A 15,830-nucleotide genomic window follows, 5' to 3' on the forward strand; every position below is an offset into this window, starting at 1 on the left:
CGAGTCCCCACAACGTCGCTGCTAAAACTTTTCTTTTTGACAACACAATCTACGCATGGGTCATGTCAGTAAATAATAACAAAACTCTCTCAAACAAAACAAAACACTCCCACCACCAACAGAAAAAAACACATACAGTATGGCATATGCAGCGTTGTTCCACTGACAGCTTGATTGAACGACTTAGGTATAAAACAAATGACTGTTTACTTATAATTAGCCATCAAGTCGTGCTATCAATCAAGTGATACTCATAATGCCTCACGAGTGGGTTTTAGCTGATTTACAATGGCGACATAGAACTAAAGACCACTCTTCTGTGAAAACTTTTGAATCACAAGCCAGGCAAGTTGATTCATTTGAAAAATAACAGGTGCTGTGTTTGCCCTAATTAATTCCTCCAGTGTAGCCGGCCTGTAAAGAGGGTGAAACAGGCCAGCCACTGAACAAAGCAACAATAACCCTTTTCTAACTTTGGATTTCCTTTTTCACAAAAGGCCACAAAGTGCATGTTCTCTGGCTCTAGAGGCATATGCATAAAGGAAAGGAGGGCGCCTCTCTAGTGTCTGAGGTCTAATCCAGGTGAAAGAAAAATGGATTTAATAATGCCTATTTCAAAGAGCTGTTGCACTGTCCAAGTTTCAAAAATTGATGAACAACATTCTGGGGAGCTGAAACAAAATTGAAGATAATTTTACACGCAAACATTTGTCGGATGATGTTTATATCTCTGGGCTCCTCCTTTGGCAGCTTATTTTACTGAATAAATAAGTTCATCCCGGGAAGCACTAGACATCAAAGTGCTCCAACATATCAGGCAACAGTCCTCTGCCTCACTAGGACTGTCCAATTTTGACATGTGAATTGATTTTAACCAGAATTGATATTAAGAGAACACCGTAGGACATTTTGGAAAAGGCTGGAAAGCTTGTTCTAATCATAATTTATCATGCAATAGAAAGCCTCTGCAGAAGTTGTATTTTTTTTTTCAGTTGTTCTTTGACCGTTATTAGTTAGAACATTTGAGTGTTATACAGGCAGACACCCGTACAAGACTCACAACATTGACAATAATTTGCTGAAATCAATATTTGTGAAATACTCATTGGGGCTTTCTTACAATGTGCCAAGAAATTAGTTTTATCCTCTGCACTATCTTGATTTGAGTTTGAAATGCACCATTAATATTATTTTTTTTTACAGCAGACTGTAATTTAAGTCTGAAGATTACACAGACCACTTTATGTGGACTACTGAAATATATTGTTGGTTATAATCAAATCGCTTGTGCTAAGACAATGTAACCCTGTTATATGAATGAATAAAGAGAGAATATGCATGAAAAGATAATGAATCAGGCTGTTAGCTGAGAATGAAAAACATGCAACTGATGTATACCGTCACTCCTGCAATTACCGTACTGTCATATGAGATCACTTATACCCAGATGCCATCTTGTCTGGACATATAACTCATAAATCATTGACAATTATTACATTTTTGGCATTTCTATTTTAACCAGCAAAAACACAGAAAAATTGCTACTACGACGCTACTTGATGGACACACAAACAGACGAAAAATGAGACGAGAGACAACAGTAGGAGAATATAGACAACCAACAAGGAGCTTTTAACAAAGAATGGACATGTCCATTCTTCCCACAGGCTGTTTAAAATCATGATGACTCATACCTGAGACAGTGGCGATTATTCAAAGCGGCAATGTTATGCACCACTACTAGACCAAGCACAGAGCGTATTTTGAGGAAATATTCCCACTCAAATCCTAACAGAGGGCACATTGAATAAAACATTCTCGATGGCAATGAATCTGAATTGTAACGCAATAGCCAAAATTATGATCCTCTGGACCTGTGCTTGAGTAAATTCTCTGTTACTCTCTGGCGGGGGTTGGGGTGGGTGTTTGGAGGCGTCCCCGCTGTCAAATACTTGCAAATTGCCTACTGGCAATAGATGTATATATCTATATAATAGATGCTAGATTGAATATCTGATGTGGCCAAACTGCTCTGATCAGAAAGTTGCCCAACAACTGAACAACCTCTCAAGAGACCAAAGTTTTAGAGGAGGGCAGTGCACCGGTACCTTTAATTTTCTCAGAGTACTATTTTGTTGGTTCAGCCTTGTTTATCCTGTTATTACCTAACCCGTTATTGGTCACCCTTCAATGGAGAAGTATATCTATGAAAAATGATTAATGCATTAGCCCGTTGATTTACTCATTCATTTCTCTCTCAGAGTTGGAAGGCCAACAATTGAAAGGCTCGGTGCATGCCATTAATCAGAAAAAAAAATACTTCAGCGTAGACACAGCAAATCCCTGGACTCAAAATATTTTTTCAAACTACTCACTCCATTTTTCAAAGGTAAAGATGTAGTGCCCAACAACAACTAGTGGAAACCTGTTTTTATATTATTCTGAAAATAACATGGAGGAGAAAATTGTTTCCCCCATGCCCTCCAGTGGTTACCCCTGAGGCTGAAAATGAGCGTTGGAAAGCCTTTGACCCAAGACTAACACATTTTCATTCAATCTCAGCGGCCAACCCCGAGAGAGCTTCTCAAAAATAACATAAAAAAGACACTCTGTAGAGAGAAGACAAAAACTGAGATACAATCGATCGAAAAGATAGAAGAGACGTTGTCATTTGTTGGTGATGGATAGACCGACAGATAGATGGCTAAATGGATGGATAGATAGAAATAGCAAAGCTGATGCAAAATATGTACCTCCAAATCCCTTTCTTCGGTACATAATCATGGTGTGAAGTATTTCACTGCATTTCACTCTAATGAGAGCAATAATAAAACCTTTTCTTTCACAATGCTGGGAGCCAGCAATGATCTTTTTGCTGGAAGACTAATCATCTCTGTGTGATTAGGAGCTGAAGGTTAATGTGGGCTCACGCAGATGGGAGAGGGAGCGAGGTGGGAGTGAGGGAGATCAGACCAGACAATGTTCTAGGAAGGCACAGGCGTGCGGCGTTGCAGAGGCACAGGGGGGCTATAAGTGGTTAAGAGTCTGTGGATCAAGGGGAGGAGAGGCCTGAGCCTCATTACACATGTAAATGCAGCTTCCAGCATGGAGGCCCCACTTTAAAGCCTTGCTTTTTTAATTATTCCTTTGCTCTGCACATGATAATTGGGTCTAACTCGGCCCAGGGCCTGTTGACTATGTAACAAGAATAAAACACCCTAATGACTAAAAGGCCATTTTTAATGGTGATCAGGACAAAAAACCTGGCCTCCTGTTGGACTGGAAATAACCATGCTATTGCCTTTTGTCTTGATTTCTTAGACTCCCACTGTTTGATTGGGGCTGGGTAATGATGCACATAAAAACCATCCAAGAGTTTAATTTTGTCACCTGTTTAACATTTAGGAATTTATGTTAATCTAAGCTGACTTCTGTATCACTTTCTGTGATAAGACATGGTTAAACAAGCAAAAGAAGCACTGCTTTTCTCAGGGTGTATCTTTAGTAACAATGAAAATAATCGATGATTGATGTCCTTCATGAGGAGCTTGGCGTGCAGAAAACTTTTTGGCAGGCAGAATTGTTGTACAATCTGTGTATCCGTTCAAATGTGAATTCCCCAAATCTTTTCTAGTTGGTATGAACAACCACATTGCTGACAAAGACAGAAATCCAATATTGGAAGCTGTGAAATATTGATCCTACTGACTTTATATCTGCATCCAGCAAAATAAACAGAAAGAAAAATATTCTTTCGAAAACAGTTTGTTGTTTTCTGACCCTCCTTTGTCTTTGCCCAAAAGCTGAGTTATAAATTGCCCTCTGTATGTGAGTGTCAGATAGATATAATTGTTCAATCGAAAACTATCTCAACCAGAAGTACGGACATAATCAGGCAGTTACAGAAATACAAGACATCATCTAAACTCAAGACTCACTTGTTGACTTTTTCTGGGGCAGTTGAACATGTTCTGGTCTTCAGCGAATGGAACTTGTCAAGGTGTCAAGGAGATTTCAGGAGAGATATTACGACCACATGCAATCACGTGATGGCACCTGAGCAACTTAGATTTTCTAAATAAGAAGGTGTTCCCATGGTCAAAGATGAATCTCCACTCTCAAGGTAGACCAGTGCATTGTGATATAGCCTTCTGCTTTTTGGCACTGGCACAGATATCACAATGTTAACTCTACTCCTGACATTTTATCTTCAAACTGAATTTCATTGTTTCTTTTGTTCAACATTTGCTTTTATTCTTCTTTGCTTTTAAATACAGTCTGTGTATTATTGTAGATTATTTAGATTAGAGCTGCAGCAATTAGTCGATTAAATGATAAGTCTGTCAAACAGCTGTTTCAACTTCTTAAATGTAAGGATTGCAGTTTTTTTTTATATCAAAACAGAGAATCCTTGATCAAAACAAGCAATTTGTAGACTTCAGTTTTGGCTTTGTGAAACTGTGACAAGCATTGATCATAGTTTTTGACATTTTCCAGAAAAAAATATTTTGATCAATTTATTGAGACAGTAATTGGTAAAATAATCAATCATGAAAATAACTGTTAGTTGCAGCTCTAAATGTAACTAATAATATGTGAAATACATCACATATCATAATAGTTGTATGGCTTTCATGGTCCATCATGGTGCATGTAACACTTGGGAAAGTTAATGCTGATTTCTAAATCAAGAATAATGCAGGTGGAAGGAAGATACGACACATTCAACAGCATTCGTTTTCTATGAAAAACGAATAAGGTTATTATAAAAAGTGAGTGATGTGTGAAGCAGAAAAAGCTACCAATTTAAAGACACATTGGAGACCATGCTGCTATCTGTGACTTACTGATTAAGTCTAAATCAAATTAGCTCACAGAACAAAGGGTACTGTTTCTTAGACTCAGACATCTTCATTAACGTTGATCCACATAGTTCCACACTTCTGTCTGACATACTTCTCAGTGAAGGTGGGAGTCAGAATCGAGAACTTTGCTTCTGTTCTGCATGTTTGAGTGACTCAGTTAAGATAACAACATAGCTTTTTGGTATAGAGATCAGTGAAAGTAGTGTATTAATATTTTATTTTACAATTGTAGTATTCATTGTTTTTCAGTTTTTCTTCTAATTATACTTAATGTAATCTGTGAATTGATGTGAATGAAGCAATGCTTTTGTGTTAATTGTTTTTAATGTGTGAATTGCTTGTTTCACTTTACAGTATGTTCTTCCTACAGTATTATTGTGACAGATTTTTACAATGCAGGACAAAATCATTGACGTTCTAATAAAGCATCCACAGCTGAGCCACTTCAGCTCACGTCACATACATGTAAATGATTAGCTTCCAATTTTGTACAGTACACTAATAAATGTGTTGTGCTCAACATTGTTTGGGCCATGTGCTGTTTTCAGTGCTGCCTTTCTGCATTATCCACAGGTAATATGTTTCTTTGTGGCATTGTAAAAGCAACATTATGTAACTTTTTTTCCCTTTAAATAACAGCTTCAAAATCATTTTGATGGCACAGTGTCTTGTAAAAGGGTGAATGCTGTCTCTGACTCAGCCACTCCACCCCCCTATCACTTGCAACTTCAGTGAGAGGGAAGGATCACAGCGTTACATACATGTTTACTTCAAGATACAAGTTTTCAACACATAACATTGTTAGGACATATATGAGTTTTGTTTGTAGTAAGCACCTACATTATGTCTGACAAATTGTTTTTTAGACCTGGATTTGTATTTACGACAGTGGTGTTGCACTTAGAAACTGTTGGGGGCGCCAAATTACTCACAATACCAATTTCTACATAACATTGCTTTAAAAATCTCTTTTTCTTATGATATTAATGCAGTGTTAGTGCTTTGGTACACTGTTACCCAACTCCTTCCTTCATTACCATCAACACAGATGAAATGGAGGATAAATCTGTAACGCTAAAGCAACATTAGTGGACTCCAATGTTAGGGACCATTGCTCTCTGCTAGCGGAGCGGAGAGAGTTGAGGCACTTGAGAACATTCATGAAGTCACATCCTTTGGAATGTCACAGAAAATCCTTAGTCCAGCAGCATTAAACAAAACCGTCCACAGGCAACCGAGAAAAACGGTGAAGATTTCATTCCTCACGTCACGTTACAATTGGCTAAGATATGGCCAATAAAAAAGGGATAAATACACGTAAATTGTCACAAATTGTTACATAGATCCCCTTCAATAAATGTACAGATTAGGAACTTACCTTCCCTGGTTCGGCATCTTCACATATAGAGGCTTCGTATGGTGTGGCCAGCTCAGGGGGATTGTCATTTACATCCAGAATCTGGATACTCACTGCTGAGTGAGACTCCATGGTGTGATTATCTATAGAAGAGGCAGAAAAGACAACACACATAATTAATAGTGTAAATAGACCCAACAACAACACATTAAGTGGCTGACAGTGTGACACAAATCACACTGAGTAAACTGGTTGGGTAAAGTAGACGTAACACCAGTGCCTGACAACTGAATGACTGAGGTTCCGATCCTGGTTCGAGTGCTTCTCAAGTAACAGGCTGTCTGCACCAGAGGCATTTCAGTCATAGTCGTCCATCTTGTGCTCATCCGACTGCACAGATATGCATTTACTTTAATCAATACAGCTGTCTGAACAGACTTCAAAACAAGTCGCTTTTCACTTGCACTTCACTGCAACTCAAGGTGTATTTTTACCTTTCAGTTTTCTTCACTTATATGGATAACTACAGGGATTGTGTTTCGGGCTGAACACACAAAAGTCCTTTGGGAGAACAGATCCAGAGTAGATGTTGACAGAGGACTGCAGATGCTGCTGACATGCTCATGTTGCCATACGAACTGTGGACATGGGTTAATGGGCAAGATCACAAATGCTCTCACTGTCAGACATGAGGACGAGTGAGACAAGACACAGAGACTCAGATGGATGCAATTTTCCACGAAGAAGCAGACGGTTGGTTTGGCATTGTGGCTAAGTACTGAAGGGTTTTAATCTAATGCCTCCACAAATTGCACCCATTACCTGAATAACACTTTCTGGCACCGTTGAGTGACATGAAAATGGTACCAAAGATTCCATTTTTGTCCCTAGGTCCTCACTACGTGATAATGACACTATAGTATTTAGCACTCGCAGTTTAATAGTGTGAGTGCAAGAGGTACACATCAGCACAATGATAATGACAAATAAATGCTTTTGACAAAATTGCAAATGTAGTGCTGTAATTTTTATTTCTCATGCCATTTTCAACTGCATAAATCTCAAGTAATAACACCACAATGCACTCTCAAGACATTTTTCTTAATGGGCCAGAATGTAAACGTGGGAGTGGAGGAGATTATGTAATTAGTACAATCAAAACCCACTTCAAATTAGTCCGACTTCTCGTTGAATCTTAATTCCCATTCTTAATCATATGATAATGTCTGATAGAGTTAGCATTTCGCTCTGAAACACTATGTACAGTACAGAAGGGTGCCAGGGGCACTTAGGGTTTGTGTGTCTGTATGTGTGTGTGTGAGAGAGAGAGAGGAGAGTGTGAGAAAGGCGTAGAAAAAGCTAGAGAGACGGCATTATCTGTGTGTTAAATGAACGATCTGGTAGCTCTAAGTGTTGGTCCGGATGACTAAAACAGTGTACAGCTGTCACCACCCAGGTCATGCACCCTACAGACAGTGTTGCAACATGCAGCTACTGACAATAACCCACTGGTGAGAAAAAAAAACACGCAAATCACTGCAGTACAAAGAGCTCCACTGGATGAATTTCAATTGCTATAATTATGTAAATATAGCAGAGAATTAAGTGCAATTAAGTGAACTCACTCTTAAGAACGAGTATATTCACATTACTGAGGCATGTATATGGAAAAATAAATTAACACCGTCAAGCGATCGAGGGTAGCGTTTGCAGTTTTAATGAGAAGTTAGTTATTAGTATAATAGTAGTAGTAACCTTTGGAAGTTTGAGCTAAATGCTCAAACAGCAGGTTAATAAGAGTTCTTGTGCAAAAAACGACTTGAGTGTTCTTTGTTATATCACGGGTACGGATAGATTTGGGAAACTACAACTACTGTACCTAGCTATGTTAAGGGGAAATCTCAAGGTTAAGGTTAGAGAAAGATCACCTTCATAGTTAAAGCTGCGGTATGTATTAAGATAATTTTTTTGTTTCCACGTGTGGAAATTCTAATCCACAAAAACAGAAAATCACATATGAGTGTACATCATTCACATGTGGAAATATAAATGTGTGTGAGAGTTTTCATTCACATATGAAACGTCTCACATGCGGAAAAACGTCCAGCTCATATGTGGCATTATTTCATTTTTACATGTTGAAATTGAGGTTCACATGTGTAAAAGCCAATCACATGTAATTGGGAAAAAATGTGGATTCCGCATGTGATATTTCACTGTGATTTCATATGGCATGTTTTGTTTCCACATGTGAAAAAAAGCTTTTCACATATGAATGTATGTAATTCACATGTTGACATTTTGTGAATGTGAACAAATCCGATCACCTGCACAAAACGTCCAAATTAAGTGTGACATTATTTTCTTTCACATCTCAAAACTATAGTTCACATGTTGAAATAGACAATCATAATTCTGATTTAAAAAAAATCGACAAACTGATACTTTTTTTTATTAATGATGAATGCTTTTGTTTCTGATAATTGCCACTTGGTCTAATGGCCCTGGAGACTACAGACTGAGGTCCTTAGAAAGACCTTCAACTTCTCTCTACAAGCTCAGTCATTTATTCATAAGGACGTTGGGTCACAGCAGCCACTTCTCCTCTAATTTGTGTCTTCACAGCTATTTTAAAATTATTGTTCCATAAAAAAGATATTAAGGCTTAAAGAGTGACATATTTGGAGGCGTGTTTGCTTTAAATGATAAATCTGCCCCACACTCAGCCATGGTAATTGCTTCTTTCTTGCCCAATCTCAGCTCCACCCAGTTTCCTCTTTGTTGCCCATATTGGATTTTATGGATTTTTCCAGCAACTTGTCACAAGATGATGTCAAGGGTAAACTTTGGGCGCACAATAAAAAGTAAACTTTTCAAAGGTACAATGTCGGGACAGATGACAGAAATTGACAGCTAGCATACAGGTGAGCCATAAGCCGGATAGAAGAAAAAGACAAGGTTTACCAAAGACAGTCAGTCAGGGAAACTGATAGTCAACAGACTTTTGCAGACAAATTCTCCAGCTCTCTATCTCAGCACACAGTTCTGCCCGACAGTGGCACAGCTGCTAATGAGAATGCTGGTCTCAACTAATAGCATAATCCTCACATCAATGCCGGATTTTAATTGACTGCTTTTTGCCAGAGCAGCAAGAACATAAACGCACAGAGAGCTCCACCAGTGCTAGATATCTCCTCTCTTCTTCTTCTTTTTACTCTGTCTAATTTCGTCTTCACATTATGCCGCTGTCCCTGCTGTGTCAGAATGAAAACCAGCAATCATCAGATGTTACACATTTTACATTTCAATTCCCAGAATTGAAAACCGATGAAACAATGTGAGGAATGCCCCGCCTCTACCCACCCCAAACTCCCTCCGTGGGGAAAAAGAGTTATTCAGTGAGACAGGTTCATTCATCTGGACCAAGTGGCGCTGTTCTAAATCTGTCTGCAGATAGGGAAGAAGAATAAAAGGATTTCAACAGATTATTGGCATGCTCTGCATCTGTGCGGCACTCACCAGCTGTTGCGAATCTTTCAGAACAACTGCATAGTAGATCTCCCAGGCACTGAATTATACTGACATAACTTCAGGGAAGACAGATAGAGGATGTAAGAGTGTGTGTGCAAGTCTTTGCATACATGTGCGTGCCTGCATGAGCATGTGTGGGTGTGTGACAGGAGTGTCATGCTCCTTGCAACCAAATGGTTCATCTTCTGCGCTGGAGGAAACAGTTTAAAATGTCACTTTTGTCAGGAGTGGAAAATGTGGATAAAAACTCTTCTGGTCTCGTCACTTAGCCAGAGGCCTGGACATGTAGGCACGTATGCTGCAGAGTATTACGGCCATTTTGCGCCAGTTGCATAGTTCCAATATTACACAGTGGTTCAACCAAAACCTCGCTAATACAGCTTTAGTTATTGTGTGTTAGAACTAATAGCTGTAAATGCCCACAACAAAACATTTCCAGGCCCTCTGAACATCCTAAATAATTGAAAATATCCAATAAAATTGTCAAATCTTCCGGCACAAACGCGCCCAAAGGAAAAATAAAGATTCCACAATTACATCACATCAAAGACAGACGCTATCAGGTGCTAATTCCCATTTGCAATGACGGACATTCATTTCCATTACAATATTCAGCCAACAAAGAAGGAAAATAATTTAATTTTACCACCATCAAGATTAAACAGGTTTCGCATTTGGGGAATAAGCCTTATACACAAAGGAGAAAACATGCTTCTAAATGCATTGGTTTTCTTCTCTGTGCTGTGGCGGCGCCTGCTTTTCATTCATTTCCATGACAAATAATAAAAAAAAACATTTCTAGGATAAAGTGAAGGCAAACAACAAACTCGTTAAACCCATAACATCAACAAATAAACAAAATCCCTATAAGCCTTTCCATCTAAACACCGACTGAGCACAAACAACTTGGTTTCAATTCCACCCATGTTCACATGAAGCGTAATACACGATGCAGCATCAGAGAAACAGCTTGCGGCATGAGAAACTGAAACCAAGCATCTGATTAGAGCGACCCAGAGACATGATCGGCGTAAAAAAAATGTATGAGAAATACTACACATGCTAGTCGATGCCTTATAAATATCAGAAAGCATACGATTGTATGAAAACAGAACTTCAACTTTGTTATCAAATATTTTTGCAAGTTTTGACCATTCTGGCAGAAAGACTTCCTCCTTCTCTTTCTATCAATCAATAATGAGCGAGGAGCCTTTTTGTTGGCTGATGTCAAGACACATGTCACAATGTAACACAAGATTGCTTTGTCAATGACATTCTTGTTGAACTGGATAATGACGCTCCCTTTTGTGAGTTTGAAAACGGAGAAATGAATAGTGATCATAGTGTCTCTGCCAACACACCTCTGCTGGTGACAGAAAACTTGAATAGGCTCCATCATTCAATCGATGTGTTACTTTTTGGTCTCGGCAATGACGCGTGGCAATCTGAGTTCAGAAAATTCTCAACACACTTTCCTGTGAAGATATTTTCACATCCCTCTCTAAACATATGCTGTTTTATGTTCCTGCTGGTGGTGGAATTATCTACAAAATAACACAATGGTAGCTTCTTAAAAATATTTTTAATTCTTTGTCGCCAAGGTTACTGGTATTAATGGATATGATTTGAATGAATAACCTGTCCAACCTTAATGAAACCGGCTATACACACAGAGACACACAGAATATGATGATATGGTGAATTCCTTCATATTATCTGCATTTGAAGATAGGTCAGACACACTGACCCTTCTATGCCACTTTTTTATTTGCACTGGAATCTCTCAAATCTTTTTTATAGACATAATATTACTGACCATTGACAATTCCTTTTCATCGTAACATCATGTTATTACTGGTGAGTGATTTCACTTTATTTCAAGGAGTTTTGAACTGGTCATGAACAGGTTTCAATGTAATACTGATGCCTTGTCTGAGACGGGATGCAGACTGTGGGTGCCACTGGCTGCCTACAACCACAACAACCACCTGTTAGTTCATAACCTACATGCTGAAAATGCACCCAAGTTACCCTTACCCTAATCTAGTAACTAATGGCAAAAACATACTGTAAACAAGCTAGCAGCTTTTACCTTTTCTCTCGCAGCTCCAAATGTGCAAAACAAGTTTCTACGACACTATTTTGCCACTGCATTCTGGATTTAGCACAGCCCAAGACGACTGTTATTGGTTTGGATGAATACAAACAAGCCAGAGCGGTTTCGTCACCCTATAACAGAATTAACACTGATGCAGCCAGACCAAGTGGTACGGTACAGGAGTAAAACAAAGGTTACTTTATGGATCTTCGCCATATTAGTTGTTAATCTTACATAGCCACAAACAGTTACGTTATCTCATCACAATGCATCCTTCAAAAAGCTGCATTTGAAAAAGAGAAACAGTATTAATTAGAATGGCAGTCGGTAGAACATATGTGCCCAACGGTCCCCTTTAATTCAGTCAAGCCGCATCCAATCAAATCAAACTCAATAGCCCTGTATCACTCTAAATTTTAAACAACCCACAACTGCTCAACCATAATCTAAGATCACCAGATCCAGGATCCACATCAAATAAAACACACTCATAGATACCAGCCACCTAAATATGCCTGAGTTTTTTCATCAAGACACATGCATTCTTCCCTGAGAAATTCCACTAAGAAATTCCTGCATCCGTCCTTTTATCCAGATCCGCACCAAAAGTTAAGAGTGTATTCTGGGCAGAGACCCATCTTCCATCCAAGTTTTGTGGGAATTTGTTTGGTATTGATTGTGTCATCCTGTTGAAAAACCAACCGACAAACAGACACGACTGAAAACATTCACATCCTTGTTAAAAATATGTTGCATCTTCCTTTTACTGGCTAACAAAACAAATATTTTTTTAGCCGGATCAAAATTGTTAGACTCAAGGCAGTGGTGCTCATTCTGTTTTTGTCCACAGGGGCTGCCAGAATAAACAACAAATGTAAGTGCTCTTTTAAGCCAATAGCAACCCCCTTGACCGGTCACTGAAGGTCTGAGTTTGCAACTGCAATCGCAAAGTTTTATAACAGTTAAATAAGTAATGGTAATCAATGCGATGATGTGATTATGAACATGCTGCACTCCAGTAGTGGATGCATCAAGTCTCTGTGTTTCATCAAAATTCACTGAGTGGGGTTTAAATCATCAGGGGACAGATGATGAGGCAACCAAACAAAAAGGTCCACTTCATATTCATCCAAGTGAAGACCGCTCTTCTCTGAAGCACATCAACACACAACAACCCTGATTGACCATTCATCTCTACAATATTGTGAGAGTAATACAATGCAAGTGAGCAACTCTGTGGCCTCGAATGCCAGAAATGTCCCCACAAGCACTCGGTATACTATGCACGACCACTATTTGATGAATTAATTATGTCAGCCTATCAAAAGAAGGAAAACAAAACACGCTGTTTGAGTATTCAGGTTCTCTTCCTCCTCCTCCGCAACTACACCGCCAGTGAGGACATGTGAGCGATTATGTAACAGGACAGACCAGCAGCCCACATCAGCCGGGTCACAACCTCTGCTCCCTGATTACACATTATTATGGCTCCCCACAGATGGGAGTTTCACTACAATAGCTCAAACTACATTCATTCAAACAGAGGCACTTCAAACCCTGTGTTGTGCACTTTGGTGCCAAATTTCCTCTTATTTTGACTCTCAGTTTAACGTGAACCACTTATTGTGCTCCGTAAACAGGTCTTGCTTTCCGTTACACTGCTCTTTAGATCCGCTTTTTCCTTCGCATTCTCCGACTTTGATTGAATAGAGACACTTATCTCCCCTCACAACGTGTGTTATTCATTTGGAGTCGGAGAGAAAAATGTTCTAACGCCATAACAATCAAACAAGGTGCATGTTTGCCAGACAGCGAGTGAGAAAAAGTTATGCTGCAGAAAATGTCTCTTCACTGCAACAGTGCAAGAGATAAAGACTTTCCAGCTACTTCGGTATCTTTTTGCCCTCAGGGTGATGCTCCTTTTTTTTCTCCACCAACCTGTCTGGGTAAAAAAAGCAGTTCTGCAAGGTGATATCATACTTGCTATCAGTTCTCGAAAATTATATGTCACTCTAACTTACCCTGATACGTTTCTATGGAGAAGACTGTCAGGAAGTACGCCGGCTAGTGACAGTGCAGTTAAATGCTCCTCCTGTACTCAGGGGGTTCTGTGTTTTCTGGAAAGTAGACAAGTACTACGCAGATGACAGGTTGTTTCCTCCTTCACACTGACAATGTCTGCAGAGGAGATGCTCAGCGTTGCTATCTTTAATTGGATGATTTCGAAGACATGCCGTGTGTGCATGTGTGTGTGTATTTGTGTTTGATTAGTGGGGTGGGCTCATAGCTGCACTTGAACTAAAACATCTTTTCTTAGCACAGACACATGTGCGGTTATTGACATTTAGTGTGTGTTGCAATTTTGTAGCCAGGGTTAATCTCAGGGCACAGACTCGGAGCATGTCAGAAAAGCTGTTGTCACTTGTCCAATACTGATACGGAGGCAATACAAGAGTTCAAAGGTCAGAAATGGACTGGGAGAATAATTAAGGGGTGAGCCACAAAACTCTAGCTTTAACAATGTCCTCAGACAAGTTGACCTTGTGGCTCTCCGGGCCTTAATGAGGAGAGGGACCCAACAAAAAAAAAGAACAAAATCATTATAGAGAAAATAAAGTCCTTTCTTAAAATACTCTAGCTAGCTGATTCACAAGTCCTTACCCCCTCTCTCTTCCCATCTCTCATGTGGCCTTTTTTTATTTTCTTTCTGTCTCTCTCTTTTTTTTCTTACTCCGTCTCCTGTCTGAGCGTCTACAGCTCTCAGGACTCCCTGAGCTAACAGGCGATAAAGAAACATTCTGGATGGGAATTCTGATGGCGTTGACCACTGACTCCGTCTGTCCGGATGTTTCTTTGGAAGGCAATGTGAGAGGCTTTATCTATCAAGTGCAGGCATGTGTTTATGTCTGATATCGGAGGGGTTAGGGCCGCTTTAAATGTTCAATTAACATTAAAATGTGCCTATGACATAATGCCAAGCACAAAGAGGCAGAGCACAAAAGCGCCCAAATTGCTCTGGGAATTACAGCTCGAAAAAAAAAAAGACTCCAGTCTAATTTTGTCAGAATGTTTGTGTTGGGTGAGACTGCTTACTATTCAGTTTAGGCTGTATTGATTATTGGAGTAATCACAGTCTGAGGCTATATGAGAGTAGAACAAGTATGAAGACATTTTCAAAATCAGCTTTGTTTATGTGCATTGTTCTCCTCCTCCTTCCTGTGTGCAATGGCGGATACCAGTTAGATGCAGAATGTAATCTCCTCTGCTTTCACCGCAATCCCAAAATCACTTCATCTGTATGAGATTGAAAAAAGTGGGGAACACCAGGCCTCCTCCTTCCTTCCTCAAGTTTACTTCTAATGTTATAGTAATAACTTCCCAGCTCCCCCAAGTTATTACATTCTTCATTTTCTTTGCAATGACAAAAGGACCCAATGAGATGAAAAAAAAAAAAATAAAAAATAGAAGCTCTTCCTTCATTTTCAGTGATACGTTTGTCAGCTCGAAGGCAAGCGATAAAACGATGACTGTATTTTCATCCTGGTATCAGAAAGATGACATTGATGACTAGAGCGGAGTGTGATGTCCTTCATAGGTTGGCAGAACATATGAAAACAAGCTGTCCAGCTGTTTTGCTTGTGAAGCAGAACGATATACAGTAAATATATTTTTGAATCAACTGTAAAGAAGCCTGGCCACCAAATTTCAAAATAAAGGACCTGTCGTAGGTATCATATTAACATTACATTACAATATTATATGGAACTCAGATTACATGTATATATAATGACCTCATTGTTTGAGATGGTGTTTCATTTGTATGCACCAAACCGCTGGATATATTAAACAAGATGTTGGGACATTTTTGCAGCTTTGTTAGTGGCAACAAAATTGGGCATTTTTGATGAGATGACAAAATAACTGACAGCCAAAAATCATGACTTTTTAAGGATGGGAAGGAATGATGTTTGTAGCGACA

General features: G+C 39.2%; 2 protein-coding genes across 2 annotated transcripts in view; one reads left to right on the top strand and one right to left on the bottom strand.

Annotated features, from left to right (window-relative positions):
• LOC311254519 (uncharacterized protein) overlaps positions 1-15,830 on the top strand; it is a 134,913-nt gene that overhangs the window by 61,952 nt on the left and 57,131 nt on the right. The window lies entirely within an intron of this gene.
• Positions 1-15,830, bottom strand: part of cdh22 (cadherin 22) — a gene marked incomplete at its 5' end in the record, with an annotated part of 67,017 nt that overhangs the window by 20,033 nt on the left and 31,154 nt on the right. Inside the window, one exon of the mRNA XM_084348834.1 lies at positions 6,244-6,365. Within this exon, the coding sequence (XP_084204960.1) occupies positions 6,244-6,365 (122 nt within the window). The remainder of the gene's footprint in view (positions 1-6,243; positions 6,366-15,830) is intronic.

Source organism: Pagrus pagrus, assembly GCF_965226575.1.
Source record: "Pagrus pagrus genome assembly, chromosome: 3".
Classification (NCBI taxonomy): Eukaryota; Metazoa; Chordata; class Actinopteri; order Spariformes; family Sparidae; genus Pagrus; species Pagrus pagrus.